Source organism: Thermobia domestica, chromosome 7 (assembly GCF_964235325.1).
Source record: "Thermobia domestica chromosome 7, izTheDome1.hap1.1, whole genome shotgun sequence".
NCBI classification, from domain to species: domain Eukaryota; kingdom Metazoa; phylum Arthropoda; class Insecta; order Zygentoma; family Lepismatidae; genus Thermobia; species Thermobia domestica.
Genome location: NC_137460.1, coordinates 36,056,177 through 36,069,404, shown reverse-complemented (window position 1 = coordinate 36,069,404; position 13,228 = coordinate 36,056,177). Strand labels below are relative to the sequence as shown.

Sequence of the window (13,228 nt, the reverse complement as noted above, 5' to 3'; positions counted from 1 at the left end):
GAATAACCTACACGTAAATAATCTATCATTTTCCAGTTAATTGGGAATGGCAATGTATCGGTTAAATAAATTTGCTATAAAAATGATAAATATGTCTTAAGAAATGCTTTTATTTTGCTTTCTACGTATATATTATGATAATTGTTCAATGTTATTACTTTAAAGAGAATTTAATAAAAATAGACTATGCTAACGTAAATATATTGGTCTTTGATGTTTTTACCTAATACTAAAACGTTATTTAAGAGGCGAAATTTAATCACAGTGAAATTAAAGTACCGCTAACTTACAGTAATTATGTGATATCTTCAAATAGATAAAAGATAATCGAAAATTGGAACAAGAGCTCCCTAGACAATATTATTTTACATGAGAGACCGTTATCATGACTCACTTATCTGCTTTCAATTTCCAGATATTTAGAAAAATCGACGTTTATTTTCGCGTTTATAAATGGCTGCAAACGGAAAGCTACTAGGTGACTCGTGATAATGGTTAATGTTGTCTAGAGCGTTCTTTGTCCACATTTCGATTGTCTTTTATCTATTTGAAGATATCACACAATTACTGTAAAATTAGCGGTATTTTAATTTTGCAATGATTAGGCCTCTTAATTTCAACAGATAAATAACTTGATTTCAATGTGCATAATATCAGTTCAATTCTTTTACTGTTTCTAATACTCACTCAGTTTAATTAATAACTATATTTGTCTTTATTTCTTGTTCCATGTTATTCAACAAATTCTAACATTTAAAATAACTGTTATGTTTAATGCTTATTTTAAATGTTATATATGTTACAAATATTGTAATACATTTTATTAGTTTAATTATCTTGTAAGATAGAGTCGCTTCATTTATTTTTTGCACGTTATCAACATTTTAACAAGTAGTATTTTCGAAATTACAATTTATACAGTACAATACAGAACTCATAATTGCTTTTCAACACAGTATAGTGAGATAAATAAAAGCATTTTAAGATTTACTACTTCTATATCATTTAAAACATAATTCAATGTAATGACCAGTAAAATCATTATATAATGATTTTTAATCTCATTGTTAAATACGTGCCTTGAGAACAGTAATTTGAAATTACTTGAACTTTTCATATTCTGGTTCAATCTAGTTAATACTCGTATTAAATTTATTTCAGGCGAGATACTTTCTCCACGACAAGTCCACCTCTTCCGGAGAGTACATCTTCGAAGAGGGAATTGTCAGTTAAAGGGTAAGTAAAAGAGTTCGAAATATGAAGTCAGATACAACCATTTCTTCACATTTATGAGAACAGATAAATTGAAAGATAAGACTCATTTCAATGTCGATGTTTCAGTCTTAATGCAATTCCAATGTACACTCATGTCCAAAATTATTGTCGCATGTCTATAAATGTGTTGTTGTAGGAATATAATTTGATAACAAATTCGCCCGGTATTTCTTATAACGTTAGTATGTATAATCGACAAAGACATGTATGTGGCAAATTTCATGTCAAAAGAGCAGTAAATAAGAACAACAAAATAAAAATTAAACTTTCATGGCTATTTAGCAACATTTTATTTTACTCTTTCTAATTTTCGTATTTATAATTCTTTTCCTATAAAATTTACCACAACTATGTATTTCCCGATTATACACATAGTATCAGTATTAAAAGTGCCCTGCAAAATCATTACAAAATTATATTCTTAGAAGAAGACAGTTATAGATATGCGACAATCATTTTGGACATGAGTGTACACATTCCTGGTCGAATACAATTTTTACAAATGATATACATGTCATAACACAGCAGAAAAGAAACATTATCGTTAAAACAGATGTCTTCTTCTGTTTCTTAACCATTATACTTAGTGTTGGGTCGAAAATTACAATACTTTGGGAAATAATATGGATGATTCTAAGTAAGAAAAAACTTCGTATGAAGGTAGTTCCGATTTTGAACGATAACTGAGCTATGGATAGGAATAAAAATGAAACCACAAAAATCAACACACTTCAAGTTTTGGAAGTAAATAATTTACTGAAGTAGGTAGGAATTGACAATTACTGAATAGTAATTTCGAGATTACACCTGTTAAAACGATTGTTGATTGGGGATTTTTTTTAATGGGTTCTCAAGTTTGCCAAGTTGCAGCATACGTGACACAGTTACTTATCGAAACGTCACAGCTACGGTGTTGTTGGAGAGTATACCTGGAACACAATATACATTTGGGAGCTGCTGTTATCTGGGTTGTTTGCGGAACATTTCAAACAGTTACCGTAAAAGGGCACCTGCATACACGAATAAGGAGTATGCAGACAAAGGCGCCGATTTCTCTGTAAATTTGGGGGCCCATTCAGATGCAGGAAGTATATATATGAGGATTTTAAGATAAATTGCATTCAAATTATGCCAAATATTGTAAATTCACGAATACAATCAGGGGGTCCACGTGAGCTTTGAGGGGGCCCAGGCCCTCTCGGCCCCCCAGGAACGGCGCCCTTGTATACAGACATGGTGTTTGTGTTCGGGGTTTGTAATGGAAGTGCTAGCTTGGCTGTTGAAGAATACAGCTGGGGTTTCTCATTAAGTAGGACACCAAATAAGGCAGTGCTTAATAATACTTCGTGCATTGAGAGAGTATAAAACAACTCCCGATGTTGAAGTAACTTCCGAACATGAAACGTGAGAATCTGTGAAAGAACAGGATGAAATAATTGACCTGGTGCAACAAAGTTCTACCACAAGTACCGGGAGAATGTTAACACATTTGGGTATTCCACGAATTCGTGTGTAGCAGACACTGCATGCGGACAATATATACTATTTTTTCTCGTATATTAGTTGGATAATAAACTACGGAAAAATAACATAATAATGAGATGAGAAAAAATTGCCCTCCTGCTGGTCTAGTGGCTAGCACGTGTGCCTTTGGTGCATTAAGTATCGGGTTCGGTTCCCGGTAGGAGCACATCCAATGGACTATATTACTTCAGATCCCACTTTGAATCTGTAGGGCTTGTCTTCTATAATGAGCTCCCTCGTGGCTATCTCGTTAGCATATGTATCATCAATGCAGAAGACATGAATTCCGTTTTCGTTGAGAGCTTATGTCGCTCGGATCCCATATAAAACTATAGGTCTGTGGCTAATATAGCCTCCGTTCTGAAAGAGGCTAAACTCTAATGAAACCAATCAACCATCGTCTTATATAGCCTTGTTGTTGACAAAGGGCGTAAATACAAAGCAATTAATCAATGCGAAAAGAACTGCATCCTCCTTGAAAATTTGAAGATCTTTCAAGGAGGGAAAAAAGTTAAGTAGAAATGTGTTAGGATAGAAAAGAAAAATTCTTCATTTTCCGTTGGTAAACATTGAAATTTGTAGCCTATCTACAAATAATACTTGCCAGTTATAAACTAAGTTTACCGCAGATAAAGAATAGACGGGAGAGAACTGGAAACACAATATGGGATTCTATCACAATAACCGCTAGTTTCACTGTTTCTTCTCTCGTACTGGTTTAAATTTTTAATCTTAGCTATAGGGGATCATCGTTGTCAGGTCTTAATCCAGAATTTGTATCAAAAGAGTAAGTACCCATCATTGCCGAATCTTCATTCAGACAACACGATTTAAAGAAAAAAAATTTGTAATTCAATCCCCGGGTTTTTTATCCTATGCTGTTATGTAAGCTTGTACAACCGTGACGTAATGCGGGTTGCATATTTTGAAGACATTCTTAGACCACTCGCGAGAAACGCATCCCGCAAATTCGGCCCCCGAACCAAATTATTTTTTTAAAAAAAATCTTCGTACAGAATTAGTTCTGGTAAAGATGTCTGTATGAACAATTTGGTGCTATAAGTGACTCCTTTATGTGCGAAAATCTGTCAAGAGACATATACACTATTTTTGAAGATGTACGTGTGGCCCTAGCAGCACACTTGATAGGGTCTGCGCAAGCTATTAGTCGGCATAGTTCATAATTGGCAATTGTAAAAGTAAAGTTGAAGAATACGTTGGTCCTTCATTGTTTTAGTATATGTTGGACAACGAACTATTTGCAGTTATTTATCCAACATAGTTTTACTTGTTCCGTAAGGATTATCCGAATAACTAAGTTGGTTGGCAAACAATCGGCAAAATTGAACAATTACAACGTAGGGCCAACGTTGGCAATTAAGTTGGTTTGCAAATACTCGGAAAAGCATCAATCACAACGTAGGACCAACATTGGTAATTGAGTTGGTTAGCAAATGCTCAGCAAACGGGTCAATTAGAACCTAGGGCCAACGTTGGCAATTGAGTGGGCTTGCAAGTGCTCGGCAAAGCGGCCAATCACAACATAGGGTCAACGTTGACAATTGAGTTGATTGACAAGTGCTTGGCAAAGTAACCAATCACAACGTACGGCCAACGTTGCCAGTTCTCTAATCTACAATTCCTTACTGCTCGGCCTAGTGCCTGTGCTGCTAGGGCATTTAGTCCCGCTACTCAAAAAGAAGCTTAAACTACAAGAAAAAAAAAAACGAGAAAATAAGACATTGCAACAATCTTATGTGAAAATCATATATTGAACATTTCTCGAACATTGTTTTTCTTCCTTTTAGAGCAACCACTTCTGAAGAACCAAAGGATGTAGTGAAACGACAAATTAAAGACACAGCTATTGAAGTGACACATCAGTGTGAGAAAGAAGAACCTCATGTGCATGTATCGTCTGAAGAGAAATCATCAACAACCACGGAATCTCCATAACAACTTAATTCAGTATTACCTCACATACTATCAGGAGAAAATCGCTTCCTGATTGAATGCATTTGAATACTTAACTTTGTCATTTTCATGACTTTTATTTTGTTATTATGTATATATTTCACGTGATGAATATTTTTTTCTGTACTCATATCGTTTTCAATCAAATAAAGCGTGCCAATCAATAAGAAGTAATGTTGTATTTATTAATTTTACTTCAAATCATATCTATATTAAATATACCGTTACCACTATTAAGACACTATTTCATATTCTTTTTGAATGAACTGCAACACTCATATAAAATAAAAATGTTATAAAATATTTAACGCCCAAAGTTATGTTCTTTAGGTAAAGAAGACGGATGAATAATGAAGGATGAGAACGTTGGAGGAAACGCAGATCCCTGAAGAAGCATACGAACACGATGTTGTGCACCATAAACTCATATGATCTGGGATCGAACCACAGACATTTCACAACAGAGATGTACGTTGTACTACTAAACCATTGTTGTGCTTCCATATATATATAGGTCTAATTATTTCAATTAAATCGTTTGAAATTTCAATTAATTCATTTTCAATGCCGGGTATACGCCAGGTATACTTTGGATGTTCCAAAAGTAGAGTTTACCATTTTAACTCAGTAAGAATCAGTGGCGGATCCAGGGGGGTTGATCGGGGCGATTGCTCCCTCCCAGAAGAGGAAATTTTCTTATTTTATATATATAAATAAAACCCATCTCAGAGTTAGAAGCTCTTAAAAGTAGCTCTAAGTAGCAGTATTACAACCCACCGCCCTCCAGAAGTCCGTCCTGGATCCGCCCCTGGTAAGAATTGATATTTATGAAAATTTTCCAAACCTGTATTTAATTTATTTGTGTTGTCGACTAGGGATGCCAACGAGACAAGATTTGTGGCTGTCTCGTCTCGAAAATATGCTGTAAAAGTGGTGTCTCGACTCGAAAAATATATATTTTTCTATTGGAAGAGCCGTGTCTCGACTCGAATTTTATCAGGAAAATCCTGTCTCGACTCGTCTCGTGCGCATCCCTATTGTCGACGTCACTAGATGAGATACGAGGGAGGCAATTCAAAAAACTTAATCACCAATGAGATTTAAGTAATATATCATTTGATATGCATTTTGTAAGAGAAACATTTCAATGAGTATAGAGCATACACATGATAAAAAAAAGGTCATTAATTTGGTGTCAGCCAGACTAACGTGAAACTGTTCAATTCTTTTATAGCGATCAGTGACTTCATTTCGACCAATATGTCCTTCTCCCTTAGCCTACAGGGCGTAATCGTGACTCGTTAAACTGAAATATTTCATTTCAAAGATTTTATATAGAAGTTCCTTAATAATCGTACTAACTGTACTATAACTAAACGTTATCTAATAAGAACTTGCAACATTATTATAACGTATTAAATACTGAACATACGGACAAAATTAATCAATCAAGAAGGTTTATGATTTCTTTTCTTTTTTCTTTCTTTAAAAAAATTCTGTAATGGTTATTTTTCTCTGTAATCCTGCACACAAATTTGTGGTCGAAGTTTGATTGTGACTGCTGAATCAATTGAAGATTTATTTTCAAATTGCTGAAAGTATTTTCAAAGCTAAATAAGATACAACACTATCCGTTAAGATGTTTCTAAAACGTTTGGAGCAAAAGGAGTGTGTCTGTGTCCGTATCTGAAGGTGTCCGTTAAAGAGAGTATTTTCTCCCACAATAATACATACTTTTTTGACGGGACAAAAAAAAAAAAAAAAAGCTTGTCCTTATTATGGAAGAGTCCTATTAAGGAAAGTTCCATTGTTAACTAAAATGACAATTCTTCGCAGGGAAGAATAAAGTTTATGTAAAGTATCTCGAATGTATATTTCAAGGATGTTATAAAATGGAGGATCTGCCCACATGTATCTTCATCTTATTAGCTCAATGAAGCCAAAAAATCAACCGAGCATCAGTGACGACGCCAGAGGGGGGGCAAGAGGGGCGAGCGCCCCCCTGGTGGCTACTCCTGCCCCCCTGAATGCCATCCAGACTGCCCCCCCAGACTCCTACAATCATAAAACATTCTACATATAGTATTTTATATCGGTATCATAACCAATCTCATTGTCAAATTGTAGTCTACTTTCCATGCATTTACTATGTGGCAGATTAGTGAGCTTCTGGGTATGCATGCATATTTCTGTTTTCTAATTTAGCGCCTTTTCCAGTAAATTTTAGTTACAGTTCTTTCTTATGAATTTTAATTACTGTGCCTAGCGAACAATAGTAGATTTGGTCGACTTGTTTTCTTCTCATTGGATCAACTTCGATTAGAAACAAAAGAAAGGTAAAACCAATTACATAACTTGTTTGTATTTATCCAGTTTTAAAGTTTTAAGTTTCATATTTTGTTTTATTTAAAGGTTCTATACTTCTATTTCCTGAAACATTATTCTCGGCTTTCAATATTCGGAGGATGGGCTTATAACAGCTTAATTTGCGACTACCAGGGCTTAATTTCTTGAAGAAAAAAAAAAGCTGTGTTTTCCCATCCTGCAAATGATAATAATAATAAATGTATGGAATTAAATCGATTATTTTTTTTTAACTCGCAATAAAACGTATTGTCAGAGTGCTGATCTTTAGTTAGTAATTGGTATGTACTAGTGTTCCCTTACTTATTTTCTTTTAAAGTACTGACATGACGTCTACCATATTGACTAGGAACTGCTGAAAAATTCGTAGCCCAACCCAGGAGTGCACGTGGAATGGTGAAGGTTTACTTCTTCTACACTTCCCCCGAGAGTAAATATACTACCTTGTACAGTGCTCCACTTTTGCAGAAGTTAAAAAAATCTGGAGACTTCCTCGCACCACTGTTCGTAACACTACCCTTATCAGATCTAAAGTTCAATCAGATCTAAGTTTGGGAAATAAATAGAGGCAATAGTTAGACGGAGCTAAATCTGGGGAATAAGGATGATGATCTAGATATTGAAATCCTAGATTATGCAATGCTAATTGTGTTCGCAGGGGTTCGATGGACAGGTGTATTCTCCTGAAGGAACAGAATTCCTTTCTTTTCATTTTCCGCGGTTTTGAACTTTGAATTTTTCTCTCAGTTTTGTGAGTAATGTAGAGATTCTCAATTAAATATCTGACCGTTGCGGAGGTAGTCTATGAGTACGACTCCATACTTGTCCCAGAAGAATGTTGCAAACAGTTTTTCAACCTACTTCTGTGTCTTGAACTTCTTGGGGCGAGGGAGAAATGAGTGCTACTACTCCATTGACTGTTGTTTCGTTTCAGGATCATAGTGGTGCAACCATATTTCGTCCATGTTTACTATTCGTGAGTGAAATGATCAGCATTACATTCAAACTGGAAGAAGACTTCTCTTAATGCCGTCACTCTTTTATTCTTCTGACAGATTTTTTGGGAACACATTCTGTCGAGAACTTGCGCATACTCAAGCCATTCTGAATTATACTACCGACGCGTTCCAAAGAAATGCCCATAATCTCTGACACAAGTTTTACTGACACGGTAAAAACTGGGGAAGGGGGTTGCAGCCAGACCTCAGAATGTATAAATAATGTATATAAATAATATAGATAATATATAAATAATATAAATAATAAAAAGTGTATAAATAATATAGCTTAAATTCTTTTTGTCACTCAAAAACTGGGATGGCCTAGGAACCCCGTCCCCAGGTTATATCCACCACTGGCTGATATGCTGCAATTTTCAAGAATAATGCTACAAATTGCATCCATGATTTCGGGAACAGTCACTGGATGTAAAGTCAACCTGGATGTAAAGCATAATTTGTTGAGAAATCGCAATGTTTGAACTAAGCCATCACTTCTTCACCATTGTATATAATGGAGGAGAGTCCCGTAGTGTTTCACTGATTTTCTCATTAATTTACTTTGGTGATTATCCTTGGTAGAACAAAAATGTTATAATAGTTGTGATCTGGATGTTCGTGAAATTCGCTGTTTGGGCACACATAATCACTTCAGAGGCCTGAGAAAGCAATAAGAACTTCATTATTAATATGAAAATGATTGAAAACATGTTTTTCAAAACTAGTTTCATCTTTCTACCTAGTAAATACACTCCTTCTGGGTTGGATTACGAGATTTTCAGCAGCCCTCGTAAATTATATATATATATATATATATATATATATATATATATATATATATATATATATATATATATATATATATATATATATATATATATGAAATTTAGGTTTCAAAAGTTGCATTGAAAAATATTTTATGTGCAGACGTTACTTATTTGTTAGTTACAAATTTTACTTCAAATAAGTTTATTATATAGGCCTAATATAAAAACAACAACGAAATACACAATGTAAAGTAAGTTAAACATAATAAATGTCATTTTTGGTGTGGAAAATAGCCGCCCCCCCGAAAATGTATCTGCCCCTCCTTTGCCCCCCTAGTAACTTATAGCTGGCGTCGTCACTGCCGAGCATCTGTCAGAGCACCGAGTCAGATTGGCTAATCTCGTTTCCGCCATGAATGTTGGCTCAAAACATTGCGATCTTATGGGGCGGGTAGAGTGGGGTTGGCGAAGTTGTGACGTATGGCTTCACGATTTTGTTGTAGGGGAGAGGGGGGTACATTTGAACAGGGGGTACCTTTGAACATTTAAGATAACAGACTAGAAATAATAGCATATCTGGTGGTTTCAAAATTTTTAGTTTGGCAAAACAGCGTTGCTTGACGGTCAACTGTTATCTGCCAGTTTAGTGTAACTGTTGATGAACAGCAGTACTTTGTTACATTTGTGGGGTGGAAAGTTGGAATTTTTGTGAAGTTTTGTAAGATTTTTGACAGAAGCCTGTGTTTTGATATTATCTGTCATTCATTGCAGAAGCAAGTACATTAATTTACTTATCTAATGTTGCCCTTTGTATTTCACAATAGTTTGTACTATCTGGGTATTACCAAATTCTGCTTGGTCATGCCGGTTGGGGCAGTTTTGAACAAAAATTAGGGGGCACATTTGAACATTGTTCTACCTCTACTTTTCTGAAACTTATAAGTACCAGCAACATGTTTGTGTTCTCAGACAAGGAAGACAAATGTTCAGTGCCAACTGCTGATATTATGTGTAGACTTCCTAATCCCACAACTTCTGGAGAGACAAAGCGTACTGCAAAAATTCTGACATTTCATGTTGATTTACAGAATTTTAGGGTAGAATAAATTTCGTGTCCAGTGCCCGGTTAGTAGTGAAAAAAAGGTAATTTCTTAGATCTCTTAGATTGCTAGTAGTAATAGGTTTTCCATTAAGCCTATCAGGTATGACGAGCAAAATTAAGAAGTGAATCCTAATCATATTTTCACAGATATGCTACGATGATCACATTCTTTTAAAGTTTTCTTCAGATCACACCTACGCCTATAGATATGTTGTCCACATATCCTTTTGTGTGTGTGTGTAACGTATAACGCACAGCATATATGCAGGCCCGTATTTAGGTAACTACTATTCTGTGCTCGAACGCAGGACGTCACAATTTAGAGGGCGGCAAAATTTTGGATTTTTTTAAAAGAAAAGATTCACAATAAAATTATATTGTGCCGATGCTGTGTCATCAGTCATAGCTCAGAATACGTAATAAATAAATGCAACCAAATGGGGATGGGACTGATGCACAACACGGTACTTAACTGTAAAATTGTGATTGAATTTAAATAAAATTCAAATGTTTCTAATTCAGAAAATGACTAGTTGGGGGAAAGGGTGAGAGAAAGAGAAAGGTAGTAATTAAACAATAGGAATGAGCACTAGCCTGATGTATCCAATGAAGCTGGCGTCATCCTGGTCATCTGGAATGAATATCTGGAGAAGTCTGGATTAGCTGGTGACAGTCAACATCTGGATCTTAATCCTGTTGAACTGCAAGGGGCGTCGATAATGCGTCTTTGCGATGTTTCCTCCTATACCTTCATTCTACTACTCTGGTGACAAACTTAAGGTGTCTGCGGCGATGAACCGTCAGAATGGTACTCTTTGACTTGAGGAGTCGGTGGTCCTCCAATGGTGGGATCCGCTTCTCTCCGATGATCCTGCACCTGTGCCAATCGTGTGTTGAATACCCCTTGTTGTTCTGTTCCTCGTGGTTTTGATCAATTCAAGAATGATGACCTAATCGCGAAGTATCAGGCTGTGCTTGAAGGTATGCGGAAAGGAAAGAAGGAAGCTAGTCGAGTTTATTTAACAAATATGCATTTACAACAAGTGTCTGAGAATGTACACTTCTAGTCAAAGTTTTCTTTCATAAGTTTTCAAAAGTTCATGCTTCTTTATATCAAGTACACAGTCACTTCATTTCCAATAGACAGATACTTCACAATATTTAACACTACCACACTCAGTCCCGCGCAAGAGCGAGAAAATGTTTAATTCGCTCTAATTGCAGTAGTTATTAATTAGCTAGCTTATTTGATTATTTTTTAAAATGTCATCCTCTCGTACTCACTCCAAGGGGTGAGGATGAACTTGAATATCATGAAAACTGATACTATTAAACTCAGCGACCTTTAAAACAATGAATTCAACACTAATATCTGTCGTTTTCGATTACTTTTAAACTCTCACCCGCCTCACTCGGAAGTTGAGTATGACTTTGAAGTTGAATTGGATTAAAACTGTCACTATTCATCTCAGTGACCCCAAAAAACTATGAATTCAACTCAATTCAGTTGTGTTTTCGAAGGGGAGCAAATTATTTACAGCACAGAGGCGCACAATATAAAAATACGGGCATATATGTTTCAGCAATCATTACTATTATTATTATTTTCTTGCCATACGCGATTGATTAATTCTTATGCATTAAACCGTTAATGCTGCTTTGTTACATTATCCTTGTTGTTCGTAAACGAATTCATCCTGAAAATAACGATTATTGTAGTAAAATAATGGTTTGTTCAAAACTGCCCCACGTATGTTCAAATCTACCCCATGCTTGTTTAAATCTACCCCCCAAGGGGGTACATTTGAACGACACCCCCTGCGCCCTTGCACAGAATGACAAGATCAAACAAAGTACTCTATTTTGTGGCAAATTTAATGTATATTATATTTAGCTTTTGCTACAGTTCTATAAGGAAATTTACTGTGTGTTTGGAAGCAAAAACGAATATTCGAAAACAGATGTTCAAATGTACCCCCCTCTCCCCTATAGGCCGATCCTCCATTTTATAACATCCTTGGTATATTTGGACTCCTTTCTCCCACTTGGGCTATGCATTTTCTTTTTGGATACTCATTTCAATCAAAGTGAACGATAAAATTCCAGCTAGCAAATTATCTTCAAAAATTCATTCCAAACGGTGCAGCCAAAAAAAAAAAAAAAAAAAAAAGTAAATTCCCTTCTTCCTTTAGAACACACATTTCAATGAAATTATATTGGAAAACAAGATGAGTTCAACTGATAACTACGTATGTTCCAAAATTTATTTTAAACGGTGTGTGTCTTCTCACTTTCCCCATTTTATGTATACAAAATTGGAAATCAAAAGGTGCTGGTCAAGTTTTGACACACCGTCAGGCGACAAAATTAAGTACATAATAATACTGCTGTATTTTAGGTTTACAGTGTAGTTTTACTAGTGTAAAATCATTATAAATGCTTTACGACGAATAAAATAAGTAAGTGCATATGAAAGACGACTGTATTTAATACCATTTTCTACTGGCAGTGTATTTCTGCATATTGCCAAAACCCACTTGTTTTCACTAACGCGCATACTCACTATCGCTAACGCGCCTGCTTCCTTGGGACTCACCAACGCGCTTTCGCGCTGACTCACCAGTTTCACCCTGCCCCTGACTCTGTTAGATAGCATTCGTGCTTTTCAGTGGCCATCTAGGACAGATTGGTTTGTGTTTTTAACACTGTGCTTTATGCTATACATCCGGACGCCGTATTTGTACAAATATCCTGAAAGAATCGTAATTTTTCAACAATTACTTCTGGTGTCCTTCTTGATATTTTTCTGGTAAATGGGAGTAATGTCATGTCACCCAGTGTATTTCTTTTTTTGAGAACACTAAGAAGGAAATTAGCGAAAGCATTATAATTTTTCAATATTCATTTTAAGTCGTGTGCCAAAACTTGACCTGCACGAATTAAAATATTGTAGAAATTGTCTCCATCCAAGGGCGCCGACTTCTCTGTAACTTTTGGGGTGCCGCAAAATACATATAACAATAAAAATGCACATAAAAATACATATTCATAAAAATATCTGGGGCCCACATGAGCATAGGGGAACAGGGCCTCCCAGGATCGGCGCCTTTGTTTCCATCCTCCCTTAAAAAGTGGAATTTTCCGAAACGATGGAACATGTGTCAACTACGTATTGTAGGAACAAAGTTTAATTACACCATTTCATCTCCTGATGTAATGATCCC

At 35.6% G+C, this 13,228-nt stretch overlaps 1 protein-coding gene across 1 annotated transcript in view; it reads left to right on the top strand.

Annotated features, from left to right (window-relative positions):
- The window catches only part of LOC145688854 (uncharacterized), a 37,525-nt gene extending 32,588 nt beyond the window's left edge, over positions 1-4,937 (top strand). The window contains exons 10-11 of the mRNA XM_081763023.1: positions 1,162-1,236; positions 4,608-4,937. Coding sequence (XP_081619149.1) covers positions 1,162-1,236; positions 4,608-4,755 — 223 coding nt within the window. The 3' untranslated portion in view covers positions 4,756-4,937. The remainder of the gene's footprint in view (positions 1-1,161; positions 1,237-4,607) is intronic.
- The last annotated feature ends 8,291 nt before the right edge of the window (positions 4,938-13,228 follow it).